The sequence below is a fragment of the Pholis gunnellus genome (assembly GCF_910591455.1).
Source record: "Pholis gunnellus genome assembly, chromosome: 6".
NCBI lineage: Eukaryota > Metazoa > Chordata > Actinopteri > Perciformes > Pholidae > Pholis > Pholis gunnellus.
This window is the reverse complement of record NC_136532.1, coordinates 6684172-6700374: the sequence shown is the minus strand read 5'-3', so window position 1 is coordinate 6700374 and position 16203 is coordinate 6684172. Positions and strand designations below refer to the sequence as shown.

Here is a 16203-nt window from a genome sequence, read left to right as displayed (position 1 = left end):
GTTGTATTGCAAATGAGCACCCCGTTTAATTTCACATTACTCTAGTTAACGACTCTGGCATTGGAAGCCACACAATCGGTCAAATCGTCTCTAGCAGAGTCCTGACGAGAGGTTTGGACTGGTGTCGTGACCGTGGTCGTGACCCTTATTAATGGAACCGTCTTTCCGGTCTGAGTTTAATGCGGCAGGACTACGCCCTCTCCCAAGTGAAACAATCGTATAGTGGAAGCCCATTGGCCAGCACAAGTGTCAATCAAACGCCTGGTTCGCTCTATTCCAGTAATCCCAGCCTCCTCTGGATTCATTGGGAATGGTTTTACTCATAGCTTTTACTACACAGCACGGGAGACCAGCACGGGAGACCAGCACGGGGGCAGGATTTTAAGAACTTGAATATTGGATATATTTAGCCGACATATTTGACAGCACTGAAAAGGATTTCTTGCTACATCAGAGGTAATTGTTGTGTTATTTGTGAACTTTTAACGGGGTTCCGTAGATGACAGCTAACATTACTGAAGCTAACGTTAGCCGTGTTTTTCCAAACACCAGTGGCCTCTTCTGCGCGTGTGTGTGTGTGTGTGTGGTGGGGTGCTGGCTGACAAGTGAATTTTAATAATTTTTTTCCATTTAACCAAGCCCGTACAATTTAAGTACACTGCCTCCTTTGATAACATGTTGTTGAAATGATGGCTAACCGAGTGTTCTCACCGTCTGTTCGTTTACGATAAGACGTGTAACGTTACCCATCATGCTGCCCGGTTGCTAATGCTAATGATGCAAACTGTTTTGTGATGATGCAGTTTGGGATACCTGCTGTATTCGCCACTTTTTTCTCCTGGGGGACCTTAATCAGAATTGGAAAAAAAAATAGCTATTACATATAAACAGCTAATAAGTGTTGAGTAAACAGACCCGTCTATTATTATGCTTGAGTCACGTTAGTTGGGACCCCAAAGTTGTGATATGACAGTATGACAACGGGATTTTTTTCGTCATCATGGTTGTTTCGTTCAGATAAACTAATTTTCAATGATCATGTTTTAATATTTTGAATGCTACAGCATAGATCATAGGCTGCTTGCTCTCTCTCTCTCTTGGTCTCAAGGACCATGTTACACTATGGTGTGCGGTCTGCATGCACAGAAGAGGAGCTGTTCTTCTAGTTGTACACATAAAGTGTGTTCTGGCACAGAGAACTAGGTGGTGAAATGATCTCTAATCTAGATTACATCATTTAACATACCCTACTCAATAGTTGGCTACCTTTTACAGTACATACTAATTATTTGAATATGTTTTAATTAGGTATTTTTAGAACGGTACCACTTTTTTAAAACAGAAAAATAATAATAAAAAGGAGACAGTTACGGTGTCTTAGCAATCATTCCTAAACAGGTGTTACCCTTCAGTATTAGAAGGAAGAAAAGTTGTTTGTCTTGTTTTTTAAGGAATAAATCTGCCTTAGTCCAATATGGGGGTGAACTGTAAAAAACAGGTTGTACGTTTTTATGCTAAATAAGCTCATCGCAGTATTACTCAATGCATGAATCACTGAACATTAGTCATAACAAACTGTGATTAGAAGGTGCCGACCAGTACCTGGCAGGACAATAACCGCCCTGTTTGTGTGTTTTAGTGTTTAGTGAGTTTGTGGATTTCTCCCCGGGTTGGACTGGAATGCTTTTGACTCCCAGTGTGTGTGTATGTGTGTGTGTATGTATGTGTGTGTATGTATGTATGTATGTATGTGTGTGTGTGTGTGTGTGTGTGCGCGCAGTTTAATTATCTTATAACAAGCAAATTGTGTGACTTTTCATTTTTGTTATTTTTTTTTTACTCACTTCCTGTTGCTTTCAAGATTTACATTCATTAAGGATTAGAGGGAAAGGCAAGGAAGGAAGGAAGGAAACGACACACACACACACACACACACAGGAATGAATGTCCCCTCTCCACTGAGGTCAGAGCACACACTCATCCGTTAACTCTCCGTTTTTTCACTTAATCTCACTTGCATCCGGTCTCCTCTCTCTCGTCCCATCCGAGGGTCAAACATAATTAGCAGCCACTTTAGCTCATGTTTCAAAACGTCACCGCACTTTCTATAGCACACTAGAGGCACTGTGTGCTTATTTCTTCTGGCCGCGGTGGTCATCGTATGACAGCGTAATGACAGCGTCGCTGAGTGGAGGCCGAGAACATACAGTTTGGCTTCAGCTGCCACCCCACACGGTTTTAGGAAAGACAACTGTATATAAACAGAGGTTTTATTCTTAGTTTAAAAAAAGTGGTTGCGATAGTGAGCTGCTGAAAGGTTGGTGGCTGTGTTTATTGTGTAAAGATAACATCTCTACTACGGCAAAGTGCATATGAAAAGCTGAGGTAATTCGGAGTAAATTTGGCTGCGGCTTCAATTCGTTTTTTCAATTTTTGTCCTGGTTTTGGCTCCAGCGGGGATAACATTCTACTTTAAACTTAACTTCAGGATGTTTTTTAGACTGAAACTAGTGCTTCATCAATAAATAGGTCGACAACATGTAAATAACTGACTTTTTTTCCCCTCAAAAATATCAATAGATTAATCCACCATTAATTCCAGGGCAAAGCCAACATGCATCATATATGCGCACGGCAGTCACTGATTGTTTTGTGACTTGCACAATCCCCGACTAAATGCTGGACCGTGTGTTGCACGTCCTGACTGAGAGTGTTCAGTATTTGACGACCAGTTTAGCTACTGTGGAAAGAGCTGGGGACAAACGAGGCCTTTCGCACTGAGCAAAGTTCAGGTTCCGAGAAACGATTGCATCACAGGGCGGTCAGTCGTCCGCAGTATATTCTGTGTATGTACACTTGGGACATTTTCCACGGCTTACTCCGAAAGGCTGCCCTGCACAGCTGAATGGTCAAATAGAACAGTGGCAAAGTCCAGTGTGGAGCGAGGCGGTGTTTGTTAGGTGAGGCTTTTCTTTCTTAAAATAGAACCACTGCAGGCGTACGGATGAGGCTTGGCCTTGGTTTTTTAAGTAACAGCACCCTCCTTGTGGATTTATTTTTTTGTAGTGTGTGGTCACATTTATTACCGCTACAAGGACAAGGATCAGAGCCCAGCAGAGACATATTGATTTGCGTGTTTGTGTGCATTTGTAGCTATCAGTTTCTTGGTGAAATTTCCCAGAATCTGTGCCCCCCCCTCCACACACACACTTCCCATCAGTGCACTATGTATCTTTTTCTTTTTTTTGCAGGGCTCAGACAGTATTGGTATATATTGGAGGTTGTTAAATGTGTCAGTCTGGTGCTGAAGTTGGAAAAATCGTGAGGATCCAGGACTGCTCTCTTCATGTGGGGACCCGCTCGGCACTGCAACGGGCTCAGAAGCCCCTTTTTGGTTCAGACACACACATGTGTGTGAAACATTGACTCCACACAGCTGTATTTATGTTGAGCCGAGCCTCTGAATTTCATCTGGAGGTGAGGTTTTTGAAGCCAGCAACACACCAGAAGACTTTTAAACACCCCCCCCCCCCCCCCCCCCCCCCCTCCCCTCAGCCGAATGAGAGGCTCTGCAGTATTTACATAGTATTAATAGCAGCAGCAGCAGGCCGCCGGCTGTTACACTAGCATAACAAATAAATACAAATTTGCATTGAAAACAGGAACCTCAATGGAGGTGGCCTTCAAGTTCATGCGTTTAGGTTTAATTTGCTCTTTCAAGAGCATATGTGAAACCGCTTTAAGAGCCGGCAGTAGAGTCACATTCCAGGTTTGAAACTCCTCCCTCACTCCCACTGCTGCGAAGTGGTCTAAAAGGAAAGAAAATGTCCATAGTGGACCACATAAAGGATTCTTAAGATGTTCCTTTAGACTTCATAAACAGGCCGTGTTCTGTCATTTAGCTGTTGTAACTCAGTTTTATAATGTTTTTTTTTTACTATTTAGAATACTTGTCTTGTTGTACCAAAATGTTTTCAATAGCTCCTAGGAATACTTTTTTATCTGACCGACACACACGTCAGTATTTGCAGTAGCCTCTTGTTTTTATCCTTGCGTTTGAGCTCTATCTGCATTCTGTCCCCAGAGTCTTGATAGAAATGAAACGAAAACAACTGGTGGTTTGGAACGAAACTGAGCAGTTTAGTTAGATAAGCAGGCTAAAGAAAAAAAAACACATAATGTAAGCTTTCTCTTTCCTGAAACAGTATTTTGTTCTGCACCGTACACTGGCAGCATGTGGCACCTGCAGCAGCTTGTTTTGCTTGTTTTGTTTTGCACTGCAAAAAAACTGTTTCTTTTGTTTTTTTTCAACTTATCTACTAGCAGACACTGACTTGTCTGTTTGCCAAAGACGCCTCGGGTTTGGGATGGTGAGACTCTTTTGTTTAGTTATCCAAAAACGGGCTTTGCTGGTGCGTTTGTGTGTGTGTCTTTGCGTTGAGGTTGTGTTGTGGCAGTAATGGGCTTGGCGGCACTTGAGAGCATTGTTTTATGGAGCTAGCGAGCTGTTCGAGGGCCTGTGCCAGCCTGTCCCAGGGGGGAAACCAGACAAACTGCACTGCAGCTTCTTGTTCACAGTTAAACACACAATAACAGAATTAACAGACACTGAACATTCACGCGCAGGCTCATCAAGCCGGAGGCTGATTTATTGCAACATGTCATTTTGTTGTAATGTTTGTGATGTAATCGGGCATCTTGTCTTTCTATTTGTAGAGAGAACAGCGGTCACATCCACTACAGGTTGGACATTGACCCGACCTTGTATTCCCTACCGAGATGTTTTTGCAGTAAAGCAATGACAATCTGAAACACTTTGTATCTTGTTCTAGTCCCTTTTTAATATGGTTTTGTTGGTTCCATTATTACGCAATTATTGCATGGCAAGTTTTTGATCATATTCCGTGTCTGAAAAGTGAAGCCAGTGCAGAAGTGCCTTAAACTCTCGTTCTTTCAGATGGCCGGCAGGGTGGTTGCAAAAAGACGTCTGGTTGTATAGAAGTCTATGAGAAAATGACTCTACTTCTCACTTGATTTATTCCCTCAGTAAACATTGTGGACATGAGTTTATGGTCTCAATCTCTCTTCTTCAATGCATCATGATGTTCATTTGTTAAGCGATGGTCACATTTAGAGTTAAATAGGCCATAAAGCAGGGACTGCTTTAGGGCGGGGCTACCTTGTGATTGACAGGTTGCTACCACGTCGTTGTTCGGTCGGGAAGTTGTCCGTGTTTTTCGTGTTTCAACTTCAACCCTTTCACAGTGTGTTTTCAGCTCATAAAAAAGTTAATAATAACCTAAAACTGTCTCATTCAGCATTTGGTCGTACTTAACTCCACCCTCTCATTTCACTTCTCTTTGCAAAAAAACAAGATGGCGACGGCCAAAATGCCAAACTCGAAGCCTCAAAATGGTAGTCCACAAACCAATAGGTGAGGTCACGGTGACTACGTCCACTTCTTACAGTCTACATTTAGTACAGGGGAACTGGATAAGGAACACAGGCACGCTCTGTATAAACAGCATTGTCTTACTGGTGTGTTTCCACATCTGGCCTGAAAGCAGCTGCCTGAGAGATGTGTTTTCTTGTGCTGGTGTTGGATTTTCCTGGCAGCTGTGCCTCTGACTTTGGCATACATTCGTACAACAATTGGGAGTTGGCAGGGAATCATTGCAGGCATTCAGAGTGCTGCAACAGAATGCAGCTCTTCCCCACAATATGATCATTGATACGAGCAAACTGTCCAAACCTTGAGACATTTAATGAGGTTAACGTGTGCGTGACCCCAACTTCACAGTTTCACAACCCCGCAACACCCGCCCTCACCACGACGCCACAAAAACAACCCGAGCGTTGACAGCCTTCGGGACAGGAGTTCAATTCAATCTTTTTCCTCTCTTCCGCTGTCTTTTCCCACAGGGCACCCTGCGTCTGTGTCGTGCCTCTTAAATGTCTAGCACGGTGTTGCTGTAGTGGAGAGGACCTCCACCTCAGGATCTGCAGACAGGGACTCGGCCAGTTGACCGCCATGCCTCGCTCAAAGCCTAACTGGAGCCCTCTCTGGCTCACCTGTGTCCTCCTGGGCCTCACGGCTGTACACGCCATAGACGGTAAGGGCCAAACTACACGCAGGGAAAACTTCTCAATGCTGCGTGATGTTGAATGTGTATATTGATGTAACGTAGATGTAACATGGCCCGCGTGGAAAGGTTGGCTCTCTGTTTCTACGGGTCTGATACTAAAACCATTTAAATCCCATTATTCTTTTCTTCTTCTTCTAGTCATTACTGTACCCCAGCAGGTGAGCCTGTCCGCTAACATGTCTACACAGCAACTGTCCATATCCTGGCTGGGAGGAGCAGCGGCAACCTTCGACCTCATGATTCTGAGAACTGAATTCAATACAACTGTCTTCTACGTAAGAGCACTTCTCTTTCATTTCATGCGTTCTCGTGCTTCTCTCATTGCACAGCTGTGCTACAAGTCGGTTTCATTCTGGCGTGAGAGGAGCTTTAGCCCGACCTGTTGATATGTGAGCGTTTTAAAAATCTAATAATGATATATCCTCTGTTATAGATTTCATGCCACCCACAACAACATAATAATTCTCATTAATTGGCTGATATACGCTGGAACCAGACATGTCTGCAATGACCTCATATTGGCCGTTATATTTAGTTTATTTGCCTCGGTCGCACATTTTGCTTTCGTAGCTTAATTGGTATGATAATTATTCAGTACAATAATAATTATTTTCATGCTCGAGCTACGCGACTGTGATCACCAGCGATCGTCCACCCGCTTCATGTTTCATCTGTCCCTCACGGTGTATTGCCTGCAGGACACGGTGTCCGTGACGGTGAATCAGGAGAGCGGACGGCACCAGTGGGACTGGACCTCAGTCGAACCTCTGGAGTGCACATCGCTGTCCGTCAGAATCCGCTCAAGAGACGGACAGACGACGAGTGACTGGAGCCACACTCAGATCCTTCAAGGTCAGGGGGGCAATATTTACGCCCGTATACATCATAGGACAGCGATAATTTGGGACGATCATTCAAATTATTTTTCTCTTTGAAATCTCTTCCATAAACCAAAACAAATATAGATCTCTATTTATATCTCCCTCTCCCCTTTTGCCTCACTTCTTCCTCCCTCGCTCCGTCTATTCAGGAAGCGATCTGCCCAGCAATGTGAAACTCCAGGTGTACCCCCAGGACAGAATCGTACCCGTGGGGGCCAACACCACCTTCTGTTGCATTATGGCGGAGGGCAAGCTGTTCGGTACCTTCAAATACGTCAAGACGGTCATGCACGAGACGCGACTGAGTAGGCGAAGTTACGTTGCTACGGCTGTGAATCAGGGACTGTCCAGCCCGGCGGGAACCAACGTCATCTGCGAGGACAAGCTGAAGAACGACATGTGGGGATCGGTGGTGTTTGTCGGATGTAAGAGGATTTACTGTTCGGATAAGAACTGACGTGTGAATGGTCGTCATATGGAAGATGGGTGAATGTGCAGGGAGTGACAGAGAGAGGGAGTCGGCACAGAAGTAAATATGATGTGGTGGCTGAGACATTTTGACATTTTCTGTCTATGTGAACTTCATTTATGTGTGTACATGATTATGCCATTGAGTGTCTACACGTTGTCCCCTTCCCCAGATCCACCACTGCCCAGTGACTTTGTGTGCGAGACTCATGACCTAATCTCAGCCGTGTGCCAGTGGAACGAAGGACGAGACACACACCTGTACCGCAAACGAGGAACAAGCTACACGCTGAACAACAGGTACCACAGTCACACCCAGTCGATGGTGAAATAAAACTCAGCAAGATGGCTGTAACCTGTCCTGAAACCTTGTGCTGTGGTGGAAACCGTAGGGCTCGGGGGTCGAGTAGCAGTACTGCAACACACTCAGGACACAAAAAGCAGGCTGCAGATGCTAAAATCCATGGAGTAGGACACAAGCTCGACACATCACTGATTCGGAGATCTGTTTCATAACAGCTCATGACCTGCAAAAAGGATTTAAAGCTTTTTAATAGTCATGCTAAACTCCCATATCTGCTATCACAAAATCTTGTGGCTATAAACAGCCAAACCAAAGTTCAGTTGCGTCCGCGTCACGTAAATTGTCACCTAAAGGAAGCAACGAAACAGGTTACGTGTGAAAGCACTAAGATATTTTCACGGTTGTGGACACATTGGGAAAAAACCAAACCTAAACGTTCTGTTGTGTCTGTACCTGACTAATGGTCCAGGACAGAGGTGGTAGAGATGGAATGACATTGACAAGCCAGGATGTGGTTTATTGTCACTTTTCTTCTGAGAAATGAGCCCTGCATTATTTATGATTGCCTTTCTCTAAAAAAAAAATGTCCAGCCCAGAAAGAAAAAAAAACACCCGAGAGAGCGAGAGAGGATGACAAGAAATATAATGCACTTAGTCTAAGTAACCACTTGCTGCTTGCGTGTGTCCATTTAACATTGATAGTGTATTGGCTGTCTGCCAGACCTTTTACAGGAACCGTCAGACGGCTGTTACATTATGAGTGCGTTTGTGCCTGTGAGGTTATGTGAAGTGGTTACATTTTATTTTCCATTCAATGAAATTGTTTTGATTTTCACATTCTTACCGAATCTGCTCTTTATTTTATTTTAATCTCTTCATTTTTTTTTTTTTTTCTTTGCAGGAAATGTGATTTTAGCAGCACGCAGAAGAAGCGTGACGAGTGGCGTGTGGCCCAGTGGGAGGGCAACTGGACCCTGGTAGCCGAGAATGATCTCGGCCAGCACGTCCTCACTGACTCTGCTGAGCTCATGCACAGAGGTAGCTGTTTCACCCTCAATGGAAGAATTTATAGCATTTTTTCTTTTTAAATTAAAGGTAAACCTGGACATGAAAATAGAAAAAACATCCAGCACACCGATTGTTGTTTCACCCTTTCTCCTCAGTGCGTCCAGTAGCACCAGAGAGCCTGTACTCTGCTGTCCATGCCTGGAACGCCACTGTGCTGTGGGGGTGGAAGTACGACATCTATTCCTCTCTGGCTCTTGACTGCCAGGTAGAGCTCTCCTCCCAAGGGTACAAAACAATGGTGAGTTGTCTGCGTGCATGCTAATGTTTGTGTGTTGCAGGGGAAGACCACTGTCTCAATGTACAGGTTTTAGTTTTTTGGTGCATATGCCAGTCAGACAGATGACTTCCATTGTTCTACCACATTTCCATTACAACGCGCAAACGACCACCAACCACATCACTCTCTACGAACGCAAGCTTGTATCGGCATGTTCTCTCCACGGGTGCGACCCGTCGATGTACCAGACAGTAACGAAATCTCATCCTCGTGTGTCCAGCGTAACTTCTCCGGTCTGGGCCTGCGGTCGGTGGTCCTGTCAGACCTGCTCCCCGATGAGGATTACAGAGTTCGAGTCCGCTGTGGTGTCCAGCAGAATTTCTGGAATTGGGGAAGCTGGAGCAAGCTGCTTTCCTTCAAAACCAACACTTATGGTAAAGGGTTTGTTTGTGGTGGCTCTTTAATTTTCAGATCAAGTCTTTGAATAATGGTTTCGTCTATAAAGGTTTTGCAAATAGTGAAACGGTCACATCACAAGTTGTCAGAGCCCAAAGTGATGTCTTCCGATTGCTTGTTTTGTCTGAGCAACAGTCCAACACCCCAAAATGATTAAAACAAAACAAAGAAAATCAGCAAATTCTCACATTTTAGAAGCTGGAACAGATCAATGTTTGGCATTTGTGCCTGATAAAAAACTGAAATGATAAATTGAGCATCAATCAACAATCCACTAATTGTTTCTGCCCTGTGATAGCAGGTTCATGTTTATTGACTTGTAGCTAGTAAACCATGTATAACTAAAGTATAACTGAAATGTAGTATTTTCAGTTTGTCATTAACAAAAGAAGGTAGACATTTTATTACTGTAAAACCCACTGAGTGCAGGTGGTCATATGGGGACGTAAGGAAGTGGACCCTGCTATTTCCAAGATCAATAATAAACTTTCAAGCTCAAGAGATTTATTTTTTATTTTCAGTGTTCATCCTTTGTTGCTCTGTGATTTGTTGCCAGTGTTCATTTTCAGATGTTTTTTCTCTCAGCTCCAGATGCTCTTGATGTGTGGATGTGGATTAACAAAGACGACACTGCGCAGGTCATTTGGAAGGTACATTTTGGTAGTTTTTTGTCTTTGACTTGAATTGTTCTAGTTTTTAATTGTAGATTTACAAATGATTTGTTTTACTGCAGGGAGCACAGATTTACAGCATGTTCACACAGACCACAATCAGACGTTGCAAGTTCCTGCCGGGGTTCTTCTGTTTTAATCGTTACGCTTTGTCTCTGGCTTTCTTTCCTCTTCCTCCTTTTACTCTCTTGACCGGTTTTCCTGACTTCCTTCCCCTTCCCTTGATTTCTTCCAGCCTCTGACACGAAGACAAAGCCATGGTCTGATCACACGTTATGAAGTTACGTTCTGGAGCCCCGAGGAAAATCGACAGCGCACAGAATTCTTATTACCGAATACTTCTGCTGTAGTCATCAACCTCACACAGATCGCCAACGACAAGGTCACGGCAACCGTCATTGCGAGGAACGCCGCGGGGGTGTCTCAACCTGCAAGTGTACATATACCACCACGTCTGACAGGTACGTGGAAATGGAGTGTGTATATATATATATATAGTTTTTTCTGCAACCTTTGGTTCCACAGTCATAAAACACTTTTCTCTTGAAAGCAGCAGTTACTACACGTTATAAATGAACATGGAGACACACAGTTTATACATTGCTGTATACATATTTTCACCTTTCCAGACGTGGAACCCGGTTCCGTGTCCAGGGCCGTTTATACGGACAGAGGCTTCCCTCTGTTCTGGCAGCTCGACGACAACGCCACCTGCCCTTATGTGGTGGAATGGTATGAGGCCTCCTGCAAGTGGAACTGCCCTGTGGGGTGGATCAAGGTGGCCGCCGGAACCACCAACGTCTCCGTTGAGTCAGGTATGTCGTCATCGATGCCTCCTTGTTTTCAGCGTATTTCAAATGTACTGTACCTTGCTATTTTTGGCCATGGACCGTGTTTTAAACCTGTTTTTTAAATATTTGCCTTCAGCCGACTTCCAGCCAGGCGTGAGGTACGACTTCTCCCTGTACAGCGTCACCTCGGAGGCACCAGAGCTGCTGCAGCGCTGGCAGGGATACATGCAGGAGCTGGGTAAGTACAGCACGGCGTGTCAGCGGAAGCATTGACTTCAGAAATCGCACTCTGCATTTTTGATTGCTGACTCTCTGTTCTGCCTCCGACCCATCTCTTCTGTTCCCTCTCTCTTCCTCCCGCCCTCTCGTCTCCCGCAGTCCCTTCCGCTTCTGTCACCCTGTCAACCACCCAGCAGGGCTCTGACGTTCTCCTGACCTGGGGGGAGATCCCGCTGGTCGACAGAAGAGGCTTCCTCCTGGGCTACAACGTTTACGTCAGTAGCGGCTCCCAGCTCACGCTTCTCGGTAAACGTGTACAAATGCATGCGTGATTCATGATGGCATTCGTCGAAAAGCATTTCTTATCTTGTTTAAACTCACACATCCTCATTTCTCTCATTTTTTGTCTCCCTTGTCTTTCCTTCCCTTTCCTCTCCGTGGCGTTTCACCCTGTCCTTTGAACAGCCAATCTGTCAGACCTAGGAAGCAGGGATTACACAGTAAAAGGCCTCTCTGAAGGCTCCTATAAGTTTACTGTCAAGGCCTACACCTCAGCAGGCGAGGACACAGGCGTCACTGCCTCCATAACGCTGGAGCCATACAGTACGTGAATGTGTAGTTATGTGTGTCTAGCTCTACAACCATTACTTTTATTATAGGCTACAAAATATTGCACCTATGAATAGATGTTCTACTGCTTAAAGTCTATTCAGTACTATTCCTACTGTCTTGTCCTGACAGCTGATTGGCTGATACTGGAAATCTTGGCTTCCCTGGGAATCACAGCCGTATTCCTGGTCATCGTCACCTTCGTTTGCTACAAGAAAAGGAAATGGTGAGTGTGTTTTGCTGCGTTTTTTTGGGTTGTCTGTCTGACTGGTTGCTGGAGGCATTCAACCTGAGACGGTAGTTCTAGTTGATGTTATTTTAAAGTAACATTTTGCTCGGTCACCAGGGTGAAAAAGGCGTTCTATCCAGACATACCCGAGCCCAAGCTGCCCGGCGATTGGTCCAGGTCACAGGTACAGCATGAGTCTAATTCAATATGACCCTCACCACTAAACTCATCAAGTGCTAATTCTATTTAAAGAACTTACAACTGAGCGTTCCCTATTTGTTGACGGTGGTTGTCTCCCGTTGAAACTTACTCAGTGGAGTGTTTGAACACCCGGTGTGTCTTACAGGGGCCGCTGGATGTGAAGCCATCTCCCCACAGTTTGGTCCACATGGTGGAGAGGCCCGAGTGGGATTCTAGCAAAGAGGTGCTCGTCGTCATTCCCGAAGAGGAAGAGGATGAAGACGGGCTGGGAGACGAGCCAGCTGACACCGATGAGCCGGCCTCATTGCGCTACTACAACCACGTGGTAGACGAGCGGCCCATAATGCCGCGCTTCCCAGACTCCTCGGCTTCCTCCGCATCCTCTCTGGATTCGGCGCGCACCGATGTGACGTACACGGGGATCCAGACCTCGGGGTCCTCCTTGGGCTTCCAGCTGGATCCGCAGGGCTCCTCCGAGGACAACCAACCCCAGGCTGATCTGTCCTTCTGCAGAGGTGGAGGAGGAGGAGGAGGAGGTTACCGGCCCCAGATGCAATCTAGAGCCCCAATTGACGACACGGGCCTAGCGTCACCCGAGCCTTTCTTCGAGGCCCAGGCTGCCAGCTCCGGGGGCTACAAACCCCAGAGCTCCTGGCATTTGGACTCCCCCGTGGAGGCCGGGGAGAACGTCGGCCTGGCACCCTCTCTCGGGTCGCCCACCTCAATTGCGTCCACTCAGTTCCTCCTCCCTGACGGAGAGGAGCACGCAGATGAGAGGCGATCATCGTCGGCGGCGACGTGGTTCACCAACCTGCTATCATCCACTAAACCATGAAATCATCTCATGCTCACTGCTAGCAGTCAGACCGGGGAGGGGGTGGGGGGAGGGGCGGAGTAACATAACACTTTCTGATTCATTGCTGTTACCAGTGTCATGCATCAAAACAAGCCTCACCCATACAGTGTCGGTGAATGTAGCACTACATTCTTACAGTTGCACTTTGGAAGCAGCTTAATCATGCTATTTAAGGTGTTTATTCCAAACATACAGAAATATTGTTGATTTTCTCCGTCATGCAAATATCATGAATCAAAACCTGTATATTTATATATCAAATCCGTTCTATTCTGACAGCAAATCTCTTTCGTCATACCTCTTTTCAACCCATATTTACTCCCTAGAACGGGCATTTAGCAACGGCACATCCTGTGTTTCAGCTGGCTGTATCCACTTTTTATCTTGCATTTCAGATGTTTTTATTTCTTGTCGATGTGAACTTTGCCACACTACAGAAGAAATCTCAAAGCAGGAAGTTTTCAAACCTAATGACGGATCTGTAAAAGTAAGGGACGTTCTTTTTTCTTTTTGGAAGAACACTACAAAAGAACAGTTTGGGTGGAAGGTAGCTAAGCAGACAGTATCCATGTCTGCTGCCGGTCCGCCATCGGGATGATCTCGCCTGTTTTATGACAGCTGATGAGCTACTGAAAGGAAAAGATGATTTTAAAATGTATGTTTAGGTGGGACTCTCCTGGGTCAGTACCAAGGTAGCTCCTATCATTGCAGATATGATCTATTTTTCACAAATCACTATGAACAGTGAGATGTCAATTGAAAGATGTACCTGTGAATGAGAGCAGTGATTATTTGAAACATACAGGAGTGGAGCTGTCTGGAATTGTGTGGGTGATGAGCCCCCGTGGATATATACACTGATATAAGCTAGCACACGAATACAAACTAATGTAATTCAATTAGCAAAAACACTATTATGTTACTTTGGGCTGTTGTTGTTGTTTTCTTTATCCAGTAAAGGTTTTTTGCAGTATTTTTTTTTTTTTTTCTTGTTGAGTAATACATTTCACAGTCAGGCCAGTGTCTTCTTTTTAATGTTGCTACGTGTCGCGCGTTATAGCGTTAGGCGATTGGTATTGAGCAAAGTATGAGAGTTCACTTGGATCTTGATAAATGTAATGCTTCCAGACATTTGCACCATGTCGGCCTTGCTCCTAAATGTTTATGTATCATTAAAAAACAAAGAATATCTTACAATAATGCAGTTCAGAAATGCATTTTATCGGACATACAGTTCCCACTGGCACTGAGCGTCACGTACAAAGGATGTCCGTTTGAATCCATTTTAGCAATCTAACCGTTGGTTACATTATATTTGTGTGCTTGTGAGAAATGATGTTTCTTTGGTCGCTTTATGTTCAAGCACAGAGAGGTGGCAGATAATGCATTTGATGTTGATTTGCTGTGCTTGAATGCTCGTTTTTAGGGAGATCTTAGTCTGCTCTACATTTTACAGTTTTTTTTGTTTTGTTTTTCATTTCATTTCAGATTTTTCCTGAAGCCTCCTTATACATTTTGTGACTGAAAAAAGGGACAGTGGAGAAATCATATACAGGGAAATTAATAGAGAATTTCCAGAAATGCTATCACTTAGTTTTTGTTTTGTTTGTTTTTGACAAAAGTGTGTAGAAATGACCTTGTAACTATTGGTCGCTCGACAGCACTTTGGCATCTCCGTTACGGTGTGAAACACAGGCCACTAATAGCCAAAGTAGACTCCACATACTCCATTTGCTCTCCACTCGCGTGTACATTGCGGGCGTCGAGGATGCGCCATTGGCTCGGCTTCCCAAAAGCATCATTATGCAAAGATGACAACCTTTTGACATGGTTAGCCAGCGGTAACCAGGATGTTTATTTTCTATTTTTCAGAGCCAGTTTCTTGCTGGCCTGTGCGGCAGCCTGTGGTTTTATTGTTTCTCAGTGCCTCCAGACAACAAGCTTTAAGTAAAAACTACTGTGACAGGAATGATGACTTAGACGAACTTTAATGGATGGCTTCACTGATAAACTGACGACAGGCAGGCAGTCCTCTTTGACTACTGGGGGAAATGTGTTGCCTCTTTTTCTTTGTCTTGTAACACTGATCATGGGGGGGAAATGTGGTTGAAAGAATTGTACACCTTTCGCCTTAGTAGAGAGTGAACCAACCAGCTGCATTGTGAGATCAGGGGTCACTTCAAGGCAGTGGTAAAGGGTGAAGAGAGTTTAAATGTGCCTGCAGATTGTTTTCCTTTGGAGTCTGCTTTCTCAAACAAGCACGTCTTTGGAGAGTAACCTATGAACGCTATGTGTTACATGCTTTTATGTTGATTTGGATCAACGAAACGGCACCTTTTAATTTTTCCTCTAAATCTTTGTTTTTATACAACCAACTGTACATAATTGTCCATTTATTTCCGTATACAGTACAAAATGATATTCCCCAGGCTGCAACAGGCAGTCAAATGTTGACCGAACAGCTTTCTCGAGAGAATAAAGGCGAATGTTTGTGTTGACACCAGATGCATAGAGTCCTACCAAATGTGGAGGCCTCACACTTTGACTGTATAATGATCATTGAAAGATCGTGAAATTTGAATTGTGATCCCGTCCTCTTATAGTAGTTCAGCTTGCTTTGCATCCCGATCTCATCGCTGCAGTGTCGCTTAGCCAGACACATTGTAAGCAGGACTAGAATAATCACCACGCAGGCTCAAACGTGGCAACTGCTGACATGCAATTTTGTATTTTTTTTTTCCATTGTCCCATACATGTTTTTAATTGAGTTCATATTTCCTCTGTAGGACATAACAATTCTGTGCTTCATACAGCAGTGTACGCTTGCTACGTTACACATCTTCATCTCTGGCCTAAGATGTTTTTACAAGTCGATGCATGTTGTGTAAAATACTACTAAGAGAACAGCGGCTCATAAATCCTTTAAACTCCATGTTTACGTTACCCGATAGCTTTAAAACACTAACACAGACTAATGTTGTGCATGGCAACATGACTAGAGTATTGCGCACCCGAGAAAGGCTTTCATTTTCTGAAAAATGCTTTAAGATTCAATGATATTTTGCAGAATACTTTACTATTGATTGA

The 16203-nt window shown here is 44.4% G+C and overlaps 1 protein-coding gene across 1 annotated transcript; it reads left to right on the top strand.

Moving 5' to 3' along the window:
* Positions 1-333: 333 nt before the first annotated feature.
* Positions 334-13115, top strand: lifra (LIF receptor subunit alpha a). The gene is made up of 18 exons (XM_079161770.1): positions 334-456; positions 5923-6113; positions 6285-6421; positions 6845-6998; positions 7177-7452; positions 7669-7795; positions 8701-8837; positions 8963-9105; positions 9365-9518; positions 10126-10190; positions 10447-10672; positions 10841-11026; positions 11139-11240; positions 11381-11527; positions 11687-11824; positions 11963-12056; positions 12177-12243; positions 12406-13115. Exons 2-18 carry the CDS (start codon positions 6032-6034, stop codon positions 13093-13095), a joined length of 2925 nt encoding a protein of 974 aa, XP_079017896.1. The 5' UTR covers positions 334-456; positions 5923-6031; the 3' UTR covers positions 13096-13115.
* Positions 13116-16203: the final 3088 nt, after the last annotated feature.